Source organism: Bos indicus, chromosome 7 (genome assembly GCF_029378745.1).
Source record: "Bos indicus isolate NIAB-ARS_2022 breed Sahiwal x Tharparkar chromosome 7, NIAB-ARS_B.indTharparkar_mat_pri_1.0, whole genome shotgun sequence".
Taxonomy (NCBI): Eukaryota; Metazoa; Chordata; class Mammalia; order Artiodactyla; family Bovidae; genus Bos; species Bos indicus.
Window position 1 is genome coordinate 11,526,554 of NC_091766.1, and position 21,909 is coordinate 11,548,462.

The window sequence follows — 21,909 nt, forward strand, 5'->3', positions numbered from 1 at the left end:
CTGGACTTGCCGGGCCCACAACACAGAAACTACAATTCCCGGCAGGCAGTGCGCGAGTGCGCAGGCGCGTTGCCGGCGATGGGCGGTGCCGGCAGGTTGCGCGGGAAAGAGGCGGAGCGTGCGCAAGTGGAGAAGAGAGGTTCCGCCATAGCGCGTGCGCGGCAGGGCCTCGTAGTGCGCGGGAAAGAGGCGGAGCGATTGCAGGTGTGAGGGGTGGTGGCGGCCTCTGGGTTCACGGTGTGGCCGGTTCACCTGCGAGCTCTGGTCTTTCCTGGTTTAGGCAGTCCTCACTTTCGGCGCCCAGGGTAGGGTTAGGATGGGCCTGGTCACCAGAAGCCAGGTCCGCAGCACTCGGGCCTCAGACCTCGAGGTGCCCGGCCTCCGTGAGGGACAACTTTGCCTTTAATTGTTTAAAAAAAAACAAAACAAAACAAAACAAAACCTTACAGAAATAACCGAATTATCCCCCAGCAGGTCCAGGTAGACCTTCCCAGTTCCTGGTAACGACAGAGGGACCTCAACACCTTCTCTGGCCCAGGTCAGTTTGGGCTTGTCTGGCTTCTAGGCTGGAAGGAATGGACCTGTGGTGGTGACTCCGGCCTCCCCCAAGGCCCCAGGCATCCTCCAAAGGGCCTTCCCATCCCTTGAAAGGTCCCCAGGTCCCCCTCTAAAGCCCTCAGATTACTTTGCAGGCCCCATGTGTCACCTCGAAAATCCTGGGGTGTCCCTGGAAGGGTCCCAAGTACCCCAGCCTGGAGGAAGGGAGCTTCACATAGGCTGCCCCATCTTAGAGACTAGAGGGGCCGTACCCCGGCCCAGGTGCTCTCAGATCCTGGGCAGAAAATAGGCAGTTCCCTCTCTGCAGCGTGGAGAAGTTTAAATTCTCACTCCGAGATAGCCTAAGGTAGCTATGATTCCCATCCTCTGCCCTACTGGGGCTCTGTTGACCCCTGGGGCAGCCAGATAGGTCTAGGTGGAGGAGAGGTGGCCTCAGCCAAGGCCACTGGGTCCTGTAACCCAGAGATAGGAACTGCTTGTAATGATGAGATTTGCTCCTTGTTTTCAGATTTCTCTAGGGAGAGAGAAAATGAGTAAGAGGAAGAAGCTTCGGACCTCAGGTATTTGGATGATCAAATTGACACATTTTTATTGCTGCTTCTGCTGTTAGGAGGAATGTGGGCTTATTGCAGAAATGCTAAGGTGACGACACCAAGCTCCTTAAAATAACAACAATGATTTAATACACATGATGACTTAGTGCAAGTGTAAGTTTTGGAGAAGTGCTTATAGTAAAAAGTGAAAGCTTTATGGAGCTTCCTCCAGCTTGTAGTGGGATCCCACAGCCTAGGGGAGGCCTGCAGGCTTCAGGGAGGGGTACAGCTTCTATACAGGTCCACTCTCAGAGATGACCTGTGAATAGAGCTTGATGTGCTGGTATGTGGCTTGAGCAAAAAACCTAGATTCATCTCCCTGTGTGATGGCAGATAACTTACTCTTTGTCTCACTTTCCTCCTGTAAGTAGGGGATAATAAAGAGCACATACCATTTTCTTTTTAAAATATTTTAAAATTTATCTTTAATTGGAGGATAATTGCTTTACAATATTGTGTTAGTTTCTGCCACATATCAACATGAGTCAGCCATAAGTATAAGTATGTCCCCTCCCTCTAGAACCTCCCTCCCACCTCCCTACCTTGTCCTTTAGAACAGTGATTCTCATCCTGTTGTGGGGAGCAGTTTGATTCCAGAGGACATTTGGCAATATCTAGAGACATTTTTTTTAAAGTATTGATTCATTTATTTGGCTATGCCAAGTCCTAATTGTGGCATGTGGAATCTTTCAGTTGTGGCCGGTGGGATCTAGTTCTCTGACCAGAGATTGAACCCCCTGCATTGGGAGCAGGAGTCTTAACCACTGGACCACCAAGGAAGTCCCTAGAGACACTGTGGGGTTTTACAACTGGTGTGTGTGTTTGGGTGGGTGAGAGGTACTGGCATTTCATGGGTCGAGAGCAGAGATGCTGCTCAAAATCATAGCATGCAGAGGACAGCCCCCCCAGCCCAGAATGACCTGGCCCCAAATGCCAGTAGTACCCCAAATGTCAATAGTACCAAAGCTGAGAACTTTGCCCTAGAGCTCACATGTGGATTAGTATTTGTAAAGCACTGAAAGTAGATGCATGGCGGGACACAAATATATGCTGCTGTTACGATTGTCCTTTCAGATTATTATTTTTTTCATTTTGAAACAATTTTGAGCTTACAGAAAGGTTGTAAAAATATTTCAGAGTTCAGTCTACCCTTTCCTCACCTTCCGCTAATGTTAAAGCCGCCCATAACCATAGGATGATGGTCAACCACGTTGTTGTTTAGTCACTCAGTTGTGTCCAACTCTTTTGCGACCCCATGGACTGTAGCCCCCCCAGGCTCTTCTGTCCATGGGATTTCTCAGGCAAGAATGCTGGAGTGGGTTGCCATTTCCTTTTCCAGGGTATCTTCCTGACCCAGGGATCAAACCTGTGTCTTGTGCATTGGCACTCGGATTCTTTACCACTGAGCCACTAAGGAAGCCTGGATCAACCACATCGTGTAGCATAAAAAACAGGAAATAAATCTCAGTACCCTACTTCTTCCAGATTTTTCTTTATATACACAAATACAGTGTTTTTACTGGGTGAATATAATCATCAACATACTGATCTGCAACCTCTGATTTTCAGCTTCATGGGTTTTGAAGATCATCTTTACCTCTCAGTACACATAGAGAATTGCCTCGTTCAGAAGGAAAACATCCAGTATTATGTGGTATAGCTCCATTCCGCTGTCATTGGCTAAGGAATTTAAATTTCTTAAAAATTTAAGAATGATCCCTTCACCTAGTGGCTAATGAACTTCAAGAGTAGGATGTAGGGCAGGAAAGAAATCAACAGATCAAAGATGTTTGGTGTAAGGGCTTCCCTGGTGGCTCAGTGGTAAAGAATCCACCTGTCAGTGCAAGAGACAGGGGTTCGAGCCCTGGTCTGGGAAGATCCCACATGCCATGGAGCAAGTAAGCCCCTGCACCAGAACTACTGAGCCTGCACTCTAGAGCCTCGGAGCCCAAACTACTGAAGCCTGTGTGCCCTAGAGCTTGTGCTTCGCAAAAAGGGAAGCCACTGCAGTGAGAAGCTTTCATACCACAGCTAGAAAAAAGCTTGAGCTGGGACAAAGACCCAGCACAGCCAAAAATAAATAAATAGAATTATTAAAAAAAAAAAAAAAAGATGTTTGTGCAGAGATGTAACAAGCTGCTTGGAGGCACAGGAATTTCTGTGACACTGGAGGAGGAAGCTGGGGCCAGCCAGGCCCACCCACAGCAGGTCATTTGCGGCCTCTCTTGGCAGTGGACTCCTCAGCTCAGCGGACCCTGGGCTGGCCCAGGAAAGTTCTTTCTGTGTGTCCTGGATGGGTGGGGAAAAAGAAAAACGATTCTGGCAGGTGGTGAAAAAACCCTTTCCCTCCTGATGTCTTTGGCCTTTAGTGTTGAACACAAGGTTCTGCTTTCGTTTTTCTTAAATTAATCCTGTGGGGATGGATCACAGGAAGAAAATGGGAGCCTCTTCACTCCTGTTGGTATTTTTGCTTTTTATTTGGTACTAATAAATGTCCATTGGATGAGCAAAGCAAGCTAGTGTTTGGACTTCTTAAGAAACTAAACAAATGAAGCGGCTATATTTTTGCATTTCCTGGCAGACCACAAAATGGAAATGTGTTTGTATAAGAAGCATTCATTGGAGCTTTGCTCTGGGTGCAGTGCCAGGGTGGGTCCATAAGGTGGGCAGGGGTGGGAAGCACGGTGAAGATGAGATCAAGATGAGATTTAGATCCTGCAGTTGATACCTTCAAAGTCTAGTCAAGGGTAAAGGAAAAATGCTTCTGACCAAGGGAGCTAATCAAATACACAGCAGTGGGGTAGAGTTCTAAACTGGCCTGTGTGAACTGTAACGGACAGAATTAGGAGAAATTACAGGAAAGTCACTGTGGTCTAGTGGAACCCAAAAAGCCAAATGGATGCTGAGGAGGCCCCTAGCATTCAGTGTTGGAGGAAAGGAGCTCATTCAATGGATTTGTTGTTTTACTTGTGTCTGACTCTGCAACCTCATGGACTATAGCCCTCCAGGCGCTTCTGTCCATGAGATTTCCCAGGCAAGAAGTACTTGAGTGGGTTGCCATTTCCTTCTCTAGGCGATCTTCCTGACCCAGAGATCAAACCAGGGTCTCCTGCATTGGCAGGCGGATTCTTTACCACTGAGCTACCTGGGAAACTCTCAGTGGGTTTACTTCAAGATATATAAGGAGGATAAGGGGACAACAGAGGACGAGATGGTTGGATGGCGTGACTGACTCAATGGACATGGGTTTGAGCAAGCTCCAGGAGATGGTGAAGGACAAGGAAACCTGGCATGCTCCAGGCCATGGGGGTCACAAAGAGTCGGACACAACTGAACAACAATATAAGGAGCTGAGTTTGGAAAGGTCTTTGTGACAACCTCCAGAAAAATCAGACCTGAGTTTGGTTTATCTTTTTGTTCTCACTGCCTGGTCAGAGGAGATGCAGTATATAGTAAGTGTTCAGTAAGTGTTTGGGTACACTTAAGTGTGAAGGCTCTGGAGCTGGACTGTGTGAATCCCATTTCAGAGTCTTTGATCTCTCCAGGCCTCAGCTTGCTCATCCGTAACATGGGCATAACATGAAGACTCTACCTCGAAGTTTTATCATAACATACCTGACTCCTCAGGACAGTGTCTGGCATGGAACTGAACTAGAGTCAACCCTTATTATTTGTTCATTGAATAAATGGTTCATTTGGGGCCAGATTTTGGAGCATTCTGCCAAGTCAGCCACTACTGGCAATTTCTATATAAGGGAATTCCCTTCATTAAACAAATAGAAGTTAATAAGCACCTTTAGGCTCTGAATTGCTTTCAGTGATGGGAAAGGTATCTTTAGGAATGTAGCAGGGACCAAGAGGCAACCGAGCTGAGAAGTCAGCTCCTTACCGCTCGATGACTCTGGGTCCCAGTTTTCCCAGGTTGGATATTCTGCAAGTGTCATGGAAAACCAGAGTGGTACATAAAATTTAATGTCATCCGCATTTTCTGGGAGGTGATCTGGATTTTCTCATGCGTTTACTCAGTCATCTTCCAAGTATTTATTGAGCGGTTCTCGACCCAGGAATGAAACCAGGGTCTCCTGTATTGCAGGCGGATTCTTTACCAACTGATCTGTCAGGGAAGCCCCACTTATTGAGCACCAACAGTTTATTAGGTGCTCATCTAGCCACTAATAAATGAGGCCCCTCTTTGCATGGACATGTTGTAGTGGAGGAGACAGTAAATGACCTAGTACCTCGGACGCTTGCAGAAAAGATGTAAAGTGAATATGACAGAGCATGGGTTCTAGAGGAGTTGCTCTATAGAAAGGGTAAGAATGGCTCCTCCAGGGATGTCTCTGGTGGTCCAGTAGTTAAGACTCTTGTGTTTCCACAGGGGGCACAGGTTTGAGCCCTGGTTGGGGAACTAAGATCCCACGTGCCCTCTCACCAAAAAAAAAAAAATGGCCCCTCTGTAGGGACGATTTGAGCTGAGATCCAAGGGAACCAGCACACACCTCTCACCACTTCCCCAGAGAAACAGTCAGCTGGACAGGTTGTCTTGTGATTCTGAGCCAGGCCAGGTCACCTCAGGATTCAGCATCTGTCATGACTAGACCACAAGTTAAAAGCCTTTGAATCTCATGGCCCCATAAGTTCGTGGGTCCCACCTGGATGACAGTCCATCCCATCTCTCACTCTCCAAGCAAGCATCAGAGCAGGAATTTCCTGCCCTTTGCACAAGCCTGCTCATGTTGCATCAGCGACCCAGATGTGTTTGGTTGTTGGTCATGGCAGTGTGTGCTCCCACTGTCCCCCACCCCTTCAATTCTTTTTTTTTTTTCTTTTCATTTGTTTATTTTTGGCTGTGCTGGGGCTTCACTGCTGAGTGAGGGCTTTGGTCTAGTTGCAGCGAGCAGTGTCTGCTCTTCATCGCGGGGCACAGGCTTGTCATTGTGGTGGCTTCTCTTGTTGGGTTCCACTAGACAACACTGACTTTCCTGTAATTTATCCTAATTGTGTCAGTAGTGGCCACGTGACACGTAGGATCTTCCCAAAGCAGGGATTGAACCTGTGTCCCCCCTCATTAGCAGGCAGATTCTTAACCACTGGACCACCATGAAGGGAAGCCTCCTTAATCTTCTTTTGTCTCCAAACCAGGAAGGGAAGGACTCCATCTTCTGAAACTTCCAAAGAACCCAAGGATAGAAGACTCTGATGGGGCCACCAGCCAGAGTTCCCTGTTAGACTCTTGGCGTCACCCTGAAGAATCAGAAGGTGGATCAGGACTCACTCCTTCTGCAGAGCAGAGTAGGGAGGAACCAGGACAGGCAGCCTCCAGGTAGGTGGCTCAGAACATCCAGCAAGCCTCTCCGCTGATGGTGGGCACAGCACAGTGACCTAGTGGACAGGATGCAAAGGACGGGGAACCAGCCAAGATGACCCAGCCAGTGCTATGCCTCCCCGACAGGGGTCAGGGCCCTTGGATTGAGGTTCTTGAAGTTTTGCTTTAGAGACTCCTCTCTAGTGAGAAAAGTATATATATATATTTTTTTTTAATTAAATTTTATTTATTTCTTGTTTACTTATTTATTTTTGGCTGAATTGAGTCTTTGTTGCTGCGTATGGGCTTTCTCCAGTTGCGGACAGCGGAAGCTACCCTTCGTTGCAGTACATAGGCTTTTCATTGCAGCGCCTTTTGTTGTGGAGCACAGGCTCTAGGCATGTGGGCATAAGTAGTTGTAGCACACAGGCTCAGTAGTCGTGGTGCACAAGCTTAGTTGCCCCATGGCAGGTGAAATCTTCCTGGACCAAAGGTTGAACCTGTGTCCCCTGCATTGGCAGGCAAATTCTTATCCAGTGTGCCACCAGGGAAGTCCTCCCATATTCCTTCTTAATGGGACTGAAGGAGTTGTGGGTCTGTGAAATAATAACCTATAGGAGAGGATTAAGCATCTTTATGTTCCAGGAAGTGTGCTAATAATAAATACTTTACACACATCCATTTATTTAATCCTCATGGCACTGTGACACAGGTTTTTAACTCCATTTGACTGATGAAGACTCTGAGGGTTCAAGCAATCAAATGACTTACCCAGGGCCACTAAGCTCATACAGGGTGGGCTGCGGTTCTGGCTTCGTCTGGTTCCTGTGCCTTCACTACTATGGCTTCCCAGTTCCCATATATTTTCAAGAAATATGTAATTAAACACGGTGGGAAGAAAGGAAATCTCTGGCGAACCATTTAGTCTCCATGGGGGTAAGCCATATGTAACTGCAGCAAAGTAGAAAGGGTTATTAGGAGTTGGGAGAAGGAAAGTTCCTGCTTTCCGAAGTCTTCAGAGAAAGCACTGTGGATTGGTATAGCACGTTTTCTGCATGAAAAAGTAAGGCATGCGGTCAGGCTGACAGGACCATTTTCTGGGGTGCATGTCTGATCTCAGGACTTGGCAGTCTTAGGGCTAAAGCTGCATGTGTGATAGGAAGAGAGGGGCCACATGTCACAGCTAAGCCACTCTCCCAGACACACACGCTGGTGTCACCATGTCCCTCACCCCAGAGAGGCCATCAGGTCTGATGGGGTCATGGCTGCTGCCCACCCTGCTGTCTGAGTCCAAAAGAATAATCAGAACCTGCAGAAGTGGGTTCCAATCCTTTTGTTTCTGTTTTTTTAATGTTTTATTAAGAAATACCGCCTGTGCGGAAATGTAGCAGAAAAAAAGCAACATGAATCAATCAGCCTAGCACATTTATGTTGAGAAATGAAACCTTGCCAGTACCCCAGAAGCCGCCCAAACAACCCATCCCAATTAAAAAATTTTGAGCAGACGGTTGCTCTCAGTATCTAGACTTATTCTGTCTCCATAACCTCCCTTGGCACGATCCAAGCCCATTAGCGTAGCTTCGTGCTTTATCCTGCTCTACTTCTAAAGTTGAAATCATGAAGTTTCAGTTCCAGATTCTGATTTTTTTTTTTTACAATATATATATCCACATTTGTTTGGATATAACCGTAAGTCTCACCAGTTTTTAAAAAAGACTTTATTTTTTTAGAGCAGTTTTAGGTTTACAATAAAATTGAGAGGAAGATACAGTGATTTCTGATATACCCTCTGCCCTCCCACATCCCTCGTGACCGCCATCACTCACCAGAATGGTACATTTTTTTTACCAAGGATGAAGCCACAGTAATGTGGCTTGTAGCATGTGGACAGGGAAGCCTGGCGTGTTGCAGTCCACGGGGTCGCAAAGAGTTAGACACGACTGAATGACTGAACTGAACCTACACTGACACATGTTAATCACCCACAGTCCATTGTTTACTTCAGATTTTTTTTTTTTATTGTTTAATTTTGGTTGTGCTGGGTCTTTGTTGCTGCACTGGCTTTTTGCTAGTTGTGGCAAGTAGAGGCTCCTCTGTAGTTGCGGTGCATGGGCTTCTCATTGCAGTGGCTTCTCTTGTTGCAGAGCGTGTTCTCTAAGGCATGAGGGCTTCTGTAGTTGCAGCTCCCCGGCTCTAGAGCACAGGCTCAGAAGCTGCGGCACTCACACTAAGTTGCCACGCAGCGTGTGGGATCTTCCTGGACCAGGGCCTGATCCCGGGTCTCCTGCATTGGCAAGTGGATTCTTATCCATTGGACCAGCAGAGAAGCCCCAAAGTTTACGTTCCGTGTGTTGCACACTCTGTGGGTTTGACTAGAGGAATAATAACATGTATCAGTACAACGTCATGCATAGTTCTTTCACAGCCATAAAAATCCTAGTCTACTCATCTTCCCTTCACCACACCCTGGGTAACCACTGGTCTTTTTCATTGTCTTCATAGTTTGCCCTTTCCAGAATATCGTATAATTGGGATCATACGATACATAGCCTTTTCAGATCAGCTTCTTTCACATGGTAACATGCATTTAAGGTATCTCCACGTGTCTTCATGGCTTGAGAGCTCGTTTATTTTTTTAAATTTTATTTTAAAAAGCAGATAGCATAATTTTGTTTGTTTATTTTTAAAAAGTTTGGACTTATCTGGTGATCCAGTGGTTAAGACTCCACCCTTCCAGTGCAGGGAATACCAGTTCGATCCTTAGTTTAGGAAGTTCTGCATTCCTTGGGTTGTGGTCAAAAATTAATTCAAATTTTTTTATTGGAGTCTAATTGATTTACAGTGTTGTGTTAGTTTCAGGTGTACAGCAAAGTGAATCAGTTGTACACACGTGTACTCTTTTTTAGGTTCTTTTCCCATATAGGCCATTACAGAGCACTGAGTAGAGGAGAGCTTGTTTCTTCTTAGCACTGCATGCTGTCCCACTTCATGTACCAGAGTTTATTTATTTTGAAAATTATTTTATTTATTTATCTATCTTTGGCCATGCTGGATTGGGTCTTTGTTACTGTGTGTAGGCTTTCTCTGGTTGTGGAGAGCAGGGCCTCCTCTCTGGTTGTGGTGTGGGCTTCTCATTGCTGTGGCTTCTCATGTTGCGGATCACAGGCTCTAGGACCCATGGGCTTCAGTACTTGCAACACGTGGGCTCAGTAATCAGGCTTTAAATCAGGGGCTCAGTAGCTATGGCACATGGGCTTCTTGTCCCCTTCGGTATGTGGGATCTTCCCAGACCAGAACTTGAACCAGTGTCCCCTGCACTGGCAGGCAGATTCTTTACCACTGGACCATCAGGAAAGGCCTACCACAGTTTAGTTATCCAGTCACCCGCTGAGGGCCTCTCAATTGCTTCCACATTTTGGCAATTATGAATACACCCGTGTTTTTAGACACTGTGTTTTTTTTTTTTGTTTTTTTTTTTTTTTTTGTATCTGCAACTTTTTAGCATTTGTAGAATTGGGGGCTGGGATGTCAGTCCAAATGAGAATCCCTGTTCTTATTCCAGGAGCCAGTTACTGGGATTAGAAGAGTAAAGTGCTGCCAGAGAAGGCAGCTTGGCTTCTAGGCATGGGACTCTGAACGGCTTCTTGGCAGTCATGCGTCCCTTCTCCACCCCGCCCTTTCTCAGCAGGTGCTCCAGGGCCGCCCTCTTTGGAGACTCTGAGCACTCCTCTGCCTTTGGATTCCATTGTTTGTCTCGCTACACAAGTTAACGGCGGGGTAGGAGGACTTGAGAACCTCCCCTGTTTTGTCTTTCTCCTTCCAGCTCTCCTGATAATGAAGCAGACGCTCCCTCCGGGCTCCTTGGGCAGCCAGAAAGGGAGCCAGTTCCCCTTCCTCCTTCCCAGGTGAGCCTGCTCTGTAGCCTCACATAGGCACAGAAGATGCTGGGGAGCTGGTCTGTGTCCAGCAGCAGCAGCTGCTGGTGGGAGTGTGCACTGGGGCTGGAAGGCACAGACTGCAAGACAGAAACCGGTTTGGGGATTTTCGCGCTTGATTTCCAAGACCTCATTCCTCCTTTATCTTTACTGCTGTTTTGTTCTTGTTGTTATCTGCTTCACAGAACTCAGTGGGGAAGTTTGTCCCCCAGTTTGCAAAACCCAGGAAGACAGTGACGAGACAAGCAGAGAGGAGGGAAGAGGGCCTCAGGATGGGGGTGTTCAGCTCGGTAAGGTCCTACCATCAGCCAGGCTGAGCTCTGTAGGTGTACCACCTCTTGGCCCCACCTCAGCAGCCAAGTTCAACCTTGGTTTCCTTTGACAATGACTAGGCTTCCCAGGTGGCTCAGTGGTAAAGAACCTGCCTGCCAGTGCAGGAGATGCAGGAGACACGTGTTTGATTCCTGGGTCAGGAAGATCTCCTGGAGAAGGAAATGGCAACCCACTCCAGTATTCTTGCCTGGGAAATCCTACGGATGGAGGAGCCCGGCGGGCTACAGTCCATGGGGTCGCAAAGAATCAGACACGATTGAGCATGCACACAGCCCTGCACCTCTCCACAGCCCCACCACCATCATATTTAGCACTAAAGGCATCTGTGGACAGCAGGGGCTGTGTCAGCAGCCTGCAGGCCTGTGAGAGGCGCTCGGGGCAGCGTGCCTGCACTGAAACTGTGGAGGCCAGAGCTCTGTGCCCCAAATTGGGTGAAAGTAGCGAAACTCAGAAAGGCAGCCCGGGCATAGCACAGGGAGCTCACCTCAGGGTTCTGTGATGACCTAGAGGGCTGGGGTGGGGGACGAGGTAGGAGGGAAGGGATTTTATATATGTATATAGATAAAATTACAGCTGATTCACATTGTTGTATGGCAGAAACCAACACAATATTATAAAGTAATTATCCTCCAATTAAAAATGAATTAAGAAAGGCAGCCTGAATTTCTGTCCCTAAACCCCTTTGCCTCTCAGAAGCTTTTGCATGAGCCGAGGGGGCTTTTACAGCATGCTGTCTTGTCCTTACCCCTGTGAGCTCCAGGGGTCACGTTCGCTGTCTCTGGAACACACTCCCCTAAAAAGTGATTGGTAGGCGTTCCCAGCAGCTGTGTTTGTAATTTCCCCAGACCAGAAACACTCCACGTATCTTTCAGCGGGTGAATGGTTGAACAAATCGTGCTTCATTGACACCACAGAACACAATTTCCAAAAAAAGGAGCAAACTAGTGTGATACACATAACCACTTGGATGGATTTCCAGGGCATTAAGTAGACTCAGAGGAAGGTGTAAAAACCATATGGCCACAAGTGTCTGTTGATGGATGAATGAATTAAACAAAACATGGGTAACATCCATAAACAGAACAGATATTTGTGTATCCATGTTCACTGCAGTATTATTCACCTTGAACTCAGGTCTCCTGCGTTGGCAGGCAGATTCTCTACCACTGAGCCACCAGGGAAACCCACCCAGGATCCACACAGATCCCTGTTTGGGGGCACTGTCAGCCTCGTGGCATCTGAGGCTTCATACAGGGGCAGTGATGGCTAGAAAAGTCTTCAGAGCAGTTGATTATTAAAGGCCCAAGGCTGAGTCTTTCTCTCTCTACAGGGAACACTGCCAGAACCCAGTGCACAGCAGACCAGTAGCCAGCCTCAGAAAGAGTCCCCAGGACTTGCCCTCCAGGAGGCCAGGGACCCAGGACACCAGACCCAGGCAGATGGCACCTGCACCGAGCCCAGTGGCCTAAGCCCCATGACCCCTGGGCCCAGTGATGCAGATCCTCAGCCCTCCTTCTCCACCAACGCCTCCCCAGAGTCGGGGACGGTGCCCTCGGCCTCAGAGAGAGCTGGCCAGGACTACCTGTCAGAGCCTGGGACCAATGTGCCCAAGAGTGGAAGCACGGAGGAGGGTTGGGCTCCAGGCAATCAGGGCCAGAAAGGGCCCCTGCCAGGCAGTGACTCTGGAGAGATGGGGCCAGAGCGAGGAGCCCCCCAGCAGGGAGGTGCCCAAGGACTAGCAGGTGCTGACCAACTTGAGGGGCTCCGGGAAGAAGGAGGTAGCCTCCTGGGCCCAGAGCCCCCATCTGCAGCCCTGGGCCCTCCTCTCCCCCTGCAAACCCTTGGCAGGGAAGCAGAATGGAGCTGGAGCGGCCCTCGGTGCCCACCACTTGGGGCCATTGTTATCGCAGATGTGAACACAGACCCCGCTGAGCCAGAACACAGGGCTCTGAGGGTGGCTGGGCCAGACAGGGAGGTCAGCACCAGGGTGCCCACCTCTCCCAGTGGGAAGGCTCCCAACGCAGGCTGCAGCGGGGCACTGCTCAGCTGCACGCCTCTCACTGGGGTGACCAGTGGAAGCAGAGGGGAGGCACAGTGGGAAGACGAGCCCCCTGGTGACATCCTGGGGTGCTTTGCAGCCTCCCTGCCTCTGCCTCATGAGACCCAAGAACCCACACTAGGAGCTGGGGATCCCAGCCCTTCAGCCTTAGAAACGGGCCCAGATGTTGGTCAGACCCAGGTGCCAGGCCCGGATCAGGAAGGGTTGGGAGGTGTGTGCTCGCAGCCTGGGCTGTCACAACCTGCAGCTGAAAAGGCAGCTGAGCTAGGGAGCCCGAGCCGCAAACAAGACCTCCAGGGGCTCGGTTTGTCCCTCAGAGCCTCTGCTATACTGATATACCAAGAAGCAGTGGGCGGCCCTCCCCAGGATGCTGGGGCAGGCCAGAGCAGCCCAGACACCCCCACAGGCCCTGTAGGCCAGCCCTGGCGCCCCGCTGACTCTTCCAAGCAGGCCATCTGGGAGGGGTCACCAGCCTTGGAACTCGACTTCCTGCCAGACAGTGAAATACAGGATGCCCTGGAAGCCCCTGGCTTTGAAGCCCCACCGGAGCAGGTAAGAACTTCCCTGATTTACAGCCACATGCCCCAGGGCAGGCGCCAGACGGCCACGAGCCCTCCCAAAGCGTCCAATAGTTGGGGGAAAAGGGGCACGTGGTGACCTGTTTATACAGCAGATGAGTCCTGGGGTCTGAGTCACAGCTTCAGTGGGTGTGGAGCCAGTGACGTCCTGGGAAGGTTAACCTGCCTTTCTCTGAGGGGCCTGTCCGTCTGGGAGCTGAGGAGCCCCAGGGCGTGATACACACACGTTTTGTCGGCCCAGGCAGCGCCCCCGGTGTACCTGCGTCCTGCACACCTCAGTGCCCGGCTCTGCATGGAGATTCCTTGGGTGTCTAGAGGGCGCCAGACCACAAGGGGCTACCTGAAGAAGCGAGGGACCTCAGAACTGGGCCCATGGGAGGGGACCTCACCCCCCTGCTGGGAAGAACCTCTGTCCATCTTTAGGGTCGCCTGATACCATTCTTTTTCAAACATACACATGGACTTTCGTTTGTCTGCTGGAGTTTTTGTTTGTTTTTCACTTACTGTGCTTTGCAGTTTGTTTTTTGTTTTTTATTTTACAAATTGAAGATTTGGGGCAACTCTGCTGTCAGATGATGGTTAGCATCTTTTTATTTATTTATATATTTTGCTGTGCTGGGTTTTCGCTGCTTTTGCACGGCCTTTCTCTCCTTCTCAGTGAGTGGGGGCTACTCTTTCGCTGTTGCAGTGTGAGGGCTTCTCACTGCGGTAACTTCTCTTGTTGCGGAGCATGGGCTCTAGGGCTTGAGGGCTTCAGTAGTTGTGGAGCAGGGCCTCAGCTGCCCCCGGGCATGTGGGGTCTTCCTGGACCAGGGATTGAACCCATGTTCCCTGCATTGGCAGGCAGATTCTTATCTACCAGGGAGGTCCTGTCTGCTGGCATTTGCAAGGGCTTCCCTTCGGGGATCTGCCCACCTGAGCCTCAGTGTTTTGTGGCCTCACACTCAGAGGTGGGCGGTTCTCTTTCCACACACGGGGTGCGGCTGAAAGGCTGAGGAAGGTGGGGCACCTGCCCGCCATGAGGCAGCCGGGAGGGAATCACGCCCAGGTGGCCTGATTCTACGGCTGTGCCTCAACCGTTCTGACCTGGAACCAACACAGAGCCCATGTCACTTCACAAACGTGGCCTCCATCTCTGGCCATCCTTGTTTTAAAACTTTATTTTTGGGGTGTTTGAAAAAAATTTTTTTTCAACTTTTATTAATTTATTCTTTATTTTGGTTGCTCTGGGTCTTTGTTGTGGCATGCGGGCTCTCTAGTTGGGGTGCTCAGGCTTAGTTGCAGCATGTGGGATCTTAGTTCCCCGACCAGGGATCGAACCTGGGCCCCCTGCATTGGAAGCGTGGAGTCTTATCCGCCAGACCGCCAGGCAAGTCCCCTGTTTGAAAATGTTTTTGAGGTTTGAGAGCCTGCTCTGTGGCAGGAGTGAACAGATCTGGATGGTCTCTGCCCCCATGAGGTTTTCAGTAGCGCCATTCCATCTGCCTCTCCCAGAGTGAGCATTTTGTACCCTGTCATTTCTGCCCTTAAAAAGTCTCTTCCTAAGATGCAGCCCCCAAACAAGCAAAGGACGTCATCTGGTGCCCAGCTGGAGGAAGCCAGCTGTTCCAGCCGTGGAGGGAAACCATGTCTGGGTCGAGGAAATGTGGGTCTCAGGTGCTGCCTTCCCAAGGGATGGCCAGGGGTCGTTTGTGACACGGGCCTCCCTGCCCTGGCTCCAATTCTTTGTACTGTGCATCGCACGTTGCTGTGATCACCAGACAATCAAGATTACAGAAGGCGAGTCACAGTGTGGCTAGATCGTAGCCTTTAAACACAGACGCCCGGGAGAAGTAGGCACTCAGGTTCTGGACAGAGCTGAAACGTTGTAATTAAAGCCCCAGCCCTTGAAAAATGCACACCCCTCTCTTGGAAAGAAGAGCTTGGTCATTCCCAGTCTCTGCCCTCTTGGGCCGTGGCTGAGGGAGAGGGCTGGGGAAGCAGCTGGAACCTTGGGCGCGTCTAGCAGGCCAAGGAGAGCCCTGCTGAATGTGCCGCCAGCGAGCACGCTCAAATCACCACCGAGCCGGGAGCACCAGGAACCCAGCAGCGCCCAGGGTGGACGGGCCCGCTGCAGGAGGCACTGCCCTGGCAGGGCCGCAGATGCCCAGGCACGCTCTGTTTTGACGTCGGGCCTTCCTGAACAAGTTGGGGCAACCCGAGCACAGGTTCCCGTGGGGAGGTTCCAGAAGGCAGGAACCCTCCCTGGCAGGAAGGCCCTGTGGGAACAGAGTGCCGGTGGGTGGCGTCTCGGCCTGCGACCTCAGCGTGCTCAGCTGTGAGCTCCACTGCTGAGGGGGGGCCCTGGGGACTCGCAGCAGTGACAGGCTGGCTGCACACCCAGCTGCCCTCTTATCGTGGCTCCCTGGGGACATGATGCTCACCCCAGGGCCAGTGGAGCCCCCTCTACTTGTAAGGAGGGCCTCATTTAAAACCCTGACTCCCACGTCCCTCTCATGGCCCCCGTGGGTGGCCTCCGAAGGGGGACGGTGCACTACTGTCCCTTCAGGACAAGCACTACCTTTGTCATGACAAACTCCTACACAGCCCTTGTAGGAGCCGTGGTCCCTGTTGGGAAGGAGAACATTTCTTATGACCAAACTTAAGTGAATCCATGGCATCGAGTTTTTTTTTTTAATTTGGCTGTGCTGGGTCTTAGTTGCGCCATGCAGAATCTAGTTCCCTGATCAGGGATCGGACCCGGGACCCCCTGCATTGGGAGCGAAGAGTCTTAACCTCTGGACCACGAGGGAAGTCCCTGAATTGTACTTTAAGTCACAGAGTTGCCTCCGTGAGAGTCGGCTGTGTGCATGGGAGAAACCACTGCCTAGAACAGTCGTGCCAACCTTGGCACTGCTGGCGTTGGGGGCCTGGCCGCCATCCTGTACATGGAAGGGGGTTGAACAGCATCCCTGGCCTCCAGCCCCCACCCTCTGAACACGAGGAGCACCTTCTTGCAAAGGCGTGACAACCCAAAATGTTTGCAGACACTATGATGTGTCTTGGGGCTGGAGTCATCCCTGAGTGAAAGCTGCTGGACTGCAGACAGTTCTTCATGTCCATTCCTTTGTATCCCAGGACCCTTGGCAGGTTGTGCTCAAACCCTTCACGGCATCCCCCACCTAGGACTTGTGTCTCCTCAGAAGAACAGACAGCCCTGGGCCAGCGGCTCCAAAGAGGCAAAGAGCCGTCACCTGCGCCACTGAGCCACTGAGCCTGACATTTTCCATGAAAATTAAACCACCGTTGACCTTTAGAAATTTAAGCTTCTCAGGGTTATCTGGCTCTCTCGCCCCCGTTAATTATGAATGTTCCCTTCAAAATATATTTGCAAAATCTTTTCCTTGACATGAAACTCGGGGCTTATCTGGCCGACTCTGCCCCTCCATGCCAGCCGCCCGCCTCACCACAGTCAGCACCCCCGGGGTCCTCTCTGACCCCTCCTAGATACCGCAGGACAGGCCTGAGACCACACCAGGCCTCAGGGGTCAGGGACAGAGAATATGGGATGGAACCACCCGCCGGTGGCTCAGATCAGCTTGTCCGAAGACTGGGGCCCAGGAGAGGACGCAAGGGTCAGGCCTAGTATCGAGGAGGGAGGGTGAGAGCAGCCGGACTGGTGGCCTGCAGGTCTGGCTGTCACGGCATCTGTCCCCCACACCACTTTTCCTCCTCTGCAGGAGGAAAGCACGCCTCAGCCTTCCGAGTGTGGTGGAGGAGAAGCCAGACCTGCGTGGCTCCTCTCCTTCTCCCAGCCGGGTCACTCACATGTGTGCGCACTCTCCTTTTCCAGTTGTTTCCTGCAGGAGGCGAGCTGGACCCCTGCCAGCCTGGCACCGGCCCGTGTGCAGACAGAGGCCCCCGTGCTGAGGCCCAGCCGAGGTAGGCAGAGTGGGAGGCACCGTGGGACCTTGCCTTGGCCGGAGTCCTCCTCTTGTCTCTCGAAGGGGGAGCGTGGCTGCTTTGCTGGGGCTCCAGCCCCCACCTCTCCCCCACCCCTGCCTTTTGAGCTCCCACTTTGTGAATGAGGGTGATGGAGGTGACCCTGGCTCTCCCTCGAGGGGCCTCACTTTTCTCTGTCTAATAAGGTTGCTAAGCCCTGAATTTCTTACTTATGTGGCTGCGCGGGGTTGTAGTTGCAACATGCTGGATCTAGTTCCCTGAGCAGGGATCAAATCCAGGCCCCCTGCACTGGGAGCACAGAGTCTTAACCATTGGGCCACTAGGGAAGTCCCCAGATTTTTTCATTTTCGCTTTTCGGCCATGCCACTTGGCATGGGATCCTAGTCCCCACCAGGGTTTGAAACCAGGTCCCCTGCGTTGCAATGCAGTCTTAATCACTGGACCACCAGGAAGGTTCCCACTCCCACTTGCAAACTTCCCATGCCCCCTGCTCCCTGGGAGTGGAGAACTCCCAGTCAGCACCCTGCACCCAAGCTGGCATCTCTCCCTAGGTCCCTTGGGATGGTGCCCCCAGCTCTGTGGTGGTTTGAATGCATGTTGTGCGTTTTATTGGAGAGACAGCCCAGAGCTTTCCTTGAATCTCCATGGAGGGAGTAGGGACCCAGTCAGAGCTCGGAGCCACTGGCCTGCGTGACCTCGGGGCCACCCCTGCTCTGGCACCCTCGGGCCTTCCAGAGTCCCCAGTCTGTCCCGTCTTCTTTCCTGCTTGGTTCTGTTCCCCAAGGCAGCCACCTTCTCTCCCTCCTATAGGCACCCGGTGTGCTCCTCCAGCCCATGGAGGTGTGTGTTGGGAGGGTCCTCTCCCCCCACCCCAGAGCTTCCCTCTCCCAGTCCATCACCTCTGTTCATGTCCTTTCTCCCAGCCTTGCTGACCACCAGCACAGGGCGACAGTCCTCTCCTGTTACCTTGTACTTAAACTGCAGAGCGGTGGCCGATTGATTATTTATGGCCAAGTTTCTGTTTCTCTCTGGCAGGTGTGGAGGAGAGATGAGGCATGCAACCCTTGGCGGAATTTGTCTCCTTTCTCTTCCTCCTGCTCCTCCTCCTCAGGGAAGAGGGGGGCCTCCCACCCCCTGCCCTTGCACACATCTGTGTATAGTACCTGTGGTACCACATGTTGCTTCCCCTGACAGACACACACACCCGCTCCCTGCCTGGGGACCAGAGGCAGTTTAATCAACGTGGCCCCACTGTTGTTTTTTTTAACATTTATTTTTGTTGTGCTGGGTCCTTGTTGCTGCTCACAGATTTTCTCCAGCTGCAGAGAGCACGGGCTCCTCTTTGTTGCAGTGCACAGGCTTCTCACTGTGGCGGCTTCTCTGACTGCAGAGCATAGGCTCTAAAGCATGGGCTTAGTGGCTCCGCAGCATGTCGAATCTTCCCAGACCAGGGATCAAACCCATGTCCCCTGCACTGGCAGGCGGACTCTTAGCCTCTGAACCACCAGAGAAGGCCCCTACTATTGCTTAAGCAAAAAGGAGGGAGATTCGCGTGTGAATCTCTTGACGGCCTCAATGCAACCCCACGTGGATGGCTGGAAGCCCCCAGGTGGGTCCTGGGGTCTGCTTCTATGGCCCTTGGCCAAGAGAGAAAAGGCAAGAAACTGAGGCCCAGGCTGACCAGTCATCTCAGGGTGACTAAAGCAGGGGGAGCAGAACCACAGTTCCTCTAGTGACAGCCCAGGAATCTGCTAAGCTGTATGACCCTCTGCTCCCTCCCCACAGGCTATACCTATTAGATACGGTGGTGCCCCGCCTGTCTACCCCTTCTATAGGCACTGATGCCCTCCAATGCCAGGTCTTCCAGGACCTGCTCTGGGCACTGGGGAGAAACACAGCTTCTCCCTAGTTGGGTGGGAGCTTGGGGGGCGGTGGTGAGCAACAGACAAATTATTAGCTGGTCAGATGGCAGAGTGGTGGGGAGAAAAAGATAGCAGGGAAGGGGTTAAGATTTTAACCTGTGGTGGATGGGGAGGGAGAGGGAGGGTCCCCCTCCCAGCTTCTCCCTCCCCCACCCCCACGGAGGAGACATTCTGGAAAGAACATTTCAGAGCCCTAAGAAGTGCTACGGGAATGGCCAGGAATTCAGTGTGGCTGCAACAGGGGGAAGAGGGACAAGAGGGAGTGGGTGGGTCTGGAGGCACGGCGGATGGTGTAGGGCTGCGGGGAGAGATTTGGGCTGGGTTTCCATTTCCACAGCCCCCCCCACCAAGCCACTTGAGGGGACAGGATATAAGGGCAGGAGGTGGGGGCCGAGGAGGGTGTGGCAACTGCCCCACAGGAGCCACCTGGTGGGGGAAGGGGCTAGATTCTGGGTGTATTTTCAGCGGTAGAGCCATGGGGCTGGCCATCAGGACCCTGCCTGGTGGGAGGGGGCGTCATGGCTGTCAAAGGTGTTCATCTCTGGAGAGATGGCTCAAGGCTCAGCAGAGCGCCCCCAGTGGAGGCTGGTGGGGCTCTCCAGTGAGCTCTCCTCCTGCCTCCCTTCCCGCCAGGACACGAGTGGGGATCAAGACTTACGAGGCCGCCAGCATAGAGGACGCGACGGACACCGTGAGGGGCCTGGTCATGGAGCTCTCCAACCTGAAGTAAGGGCTGGGCTGGCACCGTGGACCCACAGTCCCTGGGACAGGCAGAGGGAATGGAGCCGGGGGTGGGTGATGGAGGCCCCAGTGTACCAGTGATCTGGGGGAGCCAGGCTGGGCCCAGCCCCCCCGTGAGGGGCCTCTGGGAAGCTTCTCCTTCAGAGTTGTCAGGCTCTAAGGAGGGGCTAGAAGGGTCACAGCCTGCCTGCAGCAGGCTGATGCGGACTGTGCACACGCCTGTGCTTATGCGGGTGTGACCCGAGTACCCATGAGCGAGTGAGCCGATGTGAGCAGCCCAGTGTGCCCGAGTGTGAGGTGGGGCACAGCCCAGGCCTGTTTCCACCCAGCCGGCTGATTATGAGCACCCACCGGGACCTGGAGACCTTCAAGCGCCTCAACTACTACCGGAAAGCAAAGCCGGCCGGGAAGGCCCCCACACCCTACACCGCAAAGGGGGCCGGAACCCTCCCCCGAGGGGAGCAGTCCTGGAGGGATCTGTAGCTGGTTCCAAACTGCCTGGGGTTGTGGTGTGTGTTCCTGCAAGCTCACTGGCTCCCAGAAATGTCCTGCCCAACAGTGGGGAACAATCCCTCTGCAGACCCTGTGTGCTCGCTCCCCCCACCCTGCTATCTTGACCTTCTCACGTGCCGGTCCTGGGGGCCCCAGAAACCGTCCCTCAACTGACGGGGAAGTCAGCTTCCCACGGGAAACACGAGAGGCCCTGCCTCTGTCATTGGCCTCCCCTGGGAGCTGCGTGGGGCGGGAACCTGCTCCTCCCTGTGGCAGGCCTTCTGGGGCCCCAGGAAGCCAGCTGCTTCTGAGCCAGGGGCGCGGGGCCACCCAGATGGTTATCTGAGTTTGCAAATTTCAGCTCCTTAGCTGAGGTTACTGAAGGTTCAGAATTTGTTTCTTTCCTGGAGGAGAAAAGGGCTTGCTTTGTTGGTCATACCCTTGTTTTTCACTGGATTTCCATTTCTTCTGGGAAGCCCATTAATAAATGATGCCTTAGCCAGACCTCAGACCGTGTGACCGACCTGTTTGCGGTTGGAGGTGTTTTCAGTTCCTTGATGGCCTGCCCACAAACCTCCCTAATACCACCTCGTTCTCCTTCTGTTTCTCATGCTCTTTGTGAAGACAAGTTGGTGTACTGCCGGGGGCCCCCACTCCCAGATGGAGTCTAGGGGTCCCCATGCTTTAGCAAGTGTCAGACTCTCCTGGAGCAGGTGGGTATGTGCAGAGATGTGCATGTGTACAAATTCCAGCACACAAGTATCTGTGGACCAATCAGCCCACTGAGACATCTTGACTGTCCAAGCTGGAGTTCAGTGCTGAGTTGGCCTTGCCTCTCCTCTGTGGGACAAGCTGCCGAGAAGCCCTGGTCTAGGAGGCAACCCTGGGTGGGAATTATAACTGATGCAGACACAGCTAATGCCTGGAGGGTGCCGAGGGCAAGCGTGCGCACACCCTGCCCCACCAAGCCTCACCACAGCCCCAGTGAGGTCACATGGTCACTAGCAGTCCCAAGTGCTGCTGTCAAACCCGTTTTGCAGAAGACATTGCTTCTGTTAAATAGGTCACCACTAGGTGGACCAGACCCAAGACTAATTTGTTGCTCTGCCTGTCGCCCCTGCACCCTAACTCCTAGGGCCAAGGCAGGGAGGGCCCTCCTGCCACCACCTTCTTATACCTGGGACATCCCATTCAGGTGGCTCAGAGTCCCCCAGCCTTTTTACCCTGCAGAATGTACAGCCCCTTCCTTGAACCCACCAGAATGTGCCCAGTCACCCTGTTCCCTGGGTCTCAAGCCCCAGTGGCTCTGGCTTATATAATTAGCATTTGTACGTAGCTGAGAGTGGCTGGGGTACTGTGTCCCCTGACTCCATGTGAAACCCTTGGCACTGCTGAGGAGGCCTCCCTCATGTCTTCTTTCTCCTCCTTCCCTTTTCTCTCCAAGCCTGGGC

General features: G+C 52.2%; 1 protein-coding gene across 1 annotated transcript; it reads left to right on the forward strand.

Annotated features, from left to right (window-relative positions):
- Window positions 1-71: 71 nt before the first annotated feature.
- Window positions 72-20,967, forward strand: BRME1 (break repair meiotic recombinase recruitment factor 1). Its single transcript, XM_019964014.2, has 10 exons — window positions 72-204; window positions 475-538; window positions 1,067-1,118; window positions 6,294-6,474; window positions 10,280-10,361; window positions 10,577-10,681; window positions 12,055-13,335; window positions 17,194-17,282; window positions 19,859-19,951; window positions 20,296-20,967. Exons 3-10 carry the CDS (start codon window positions 1,088-1,090, stop codon window positions 20,447-20,449), a joined length of 2,016 nt encoding a protein of 671 aa, XP_019819573.2. The 5' UTR covers window positions 72-204; window positions 475-538; window positions 1,067-1,087; the 3' UTR covers window positions 20,450-20,967.
- Window positions 20,968-21,909: the final 942 nt, after the last annotated feature.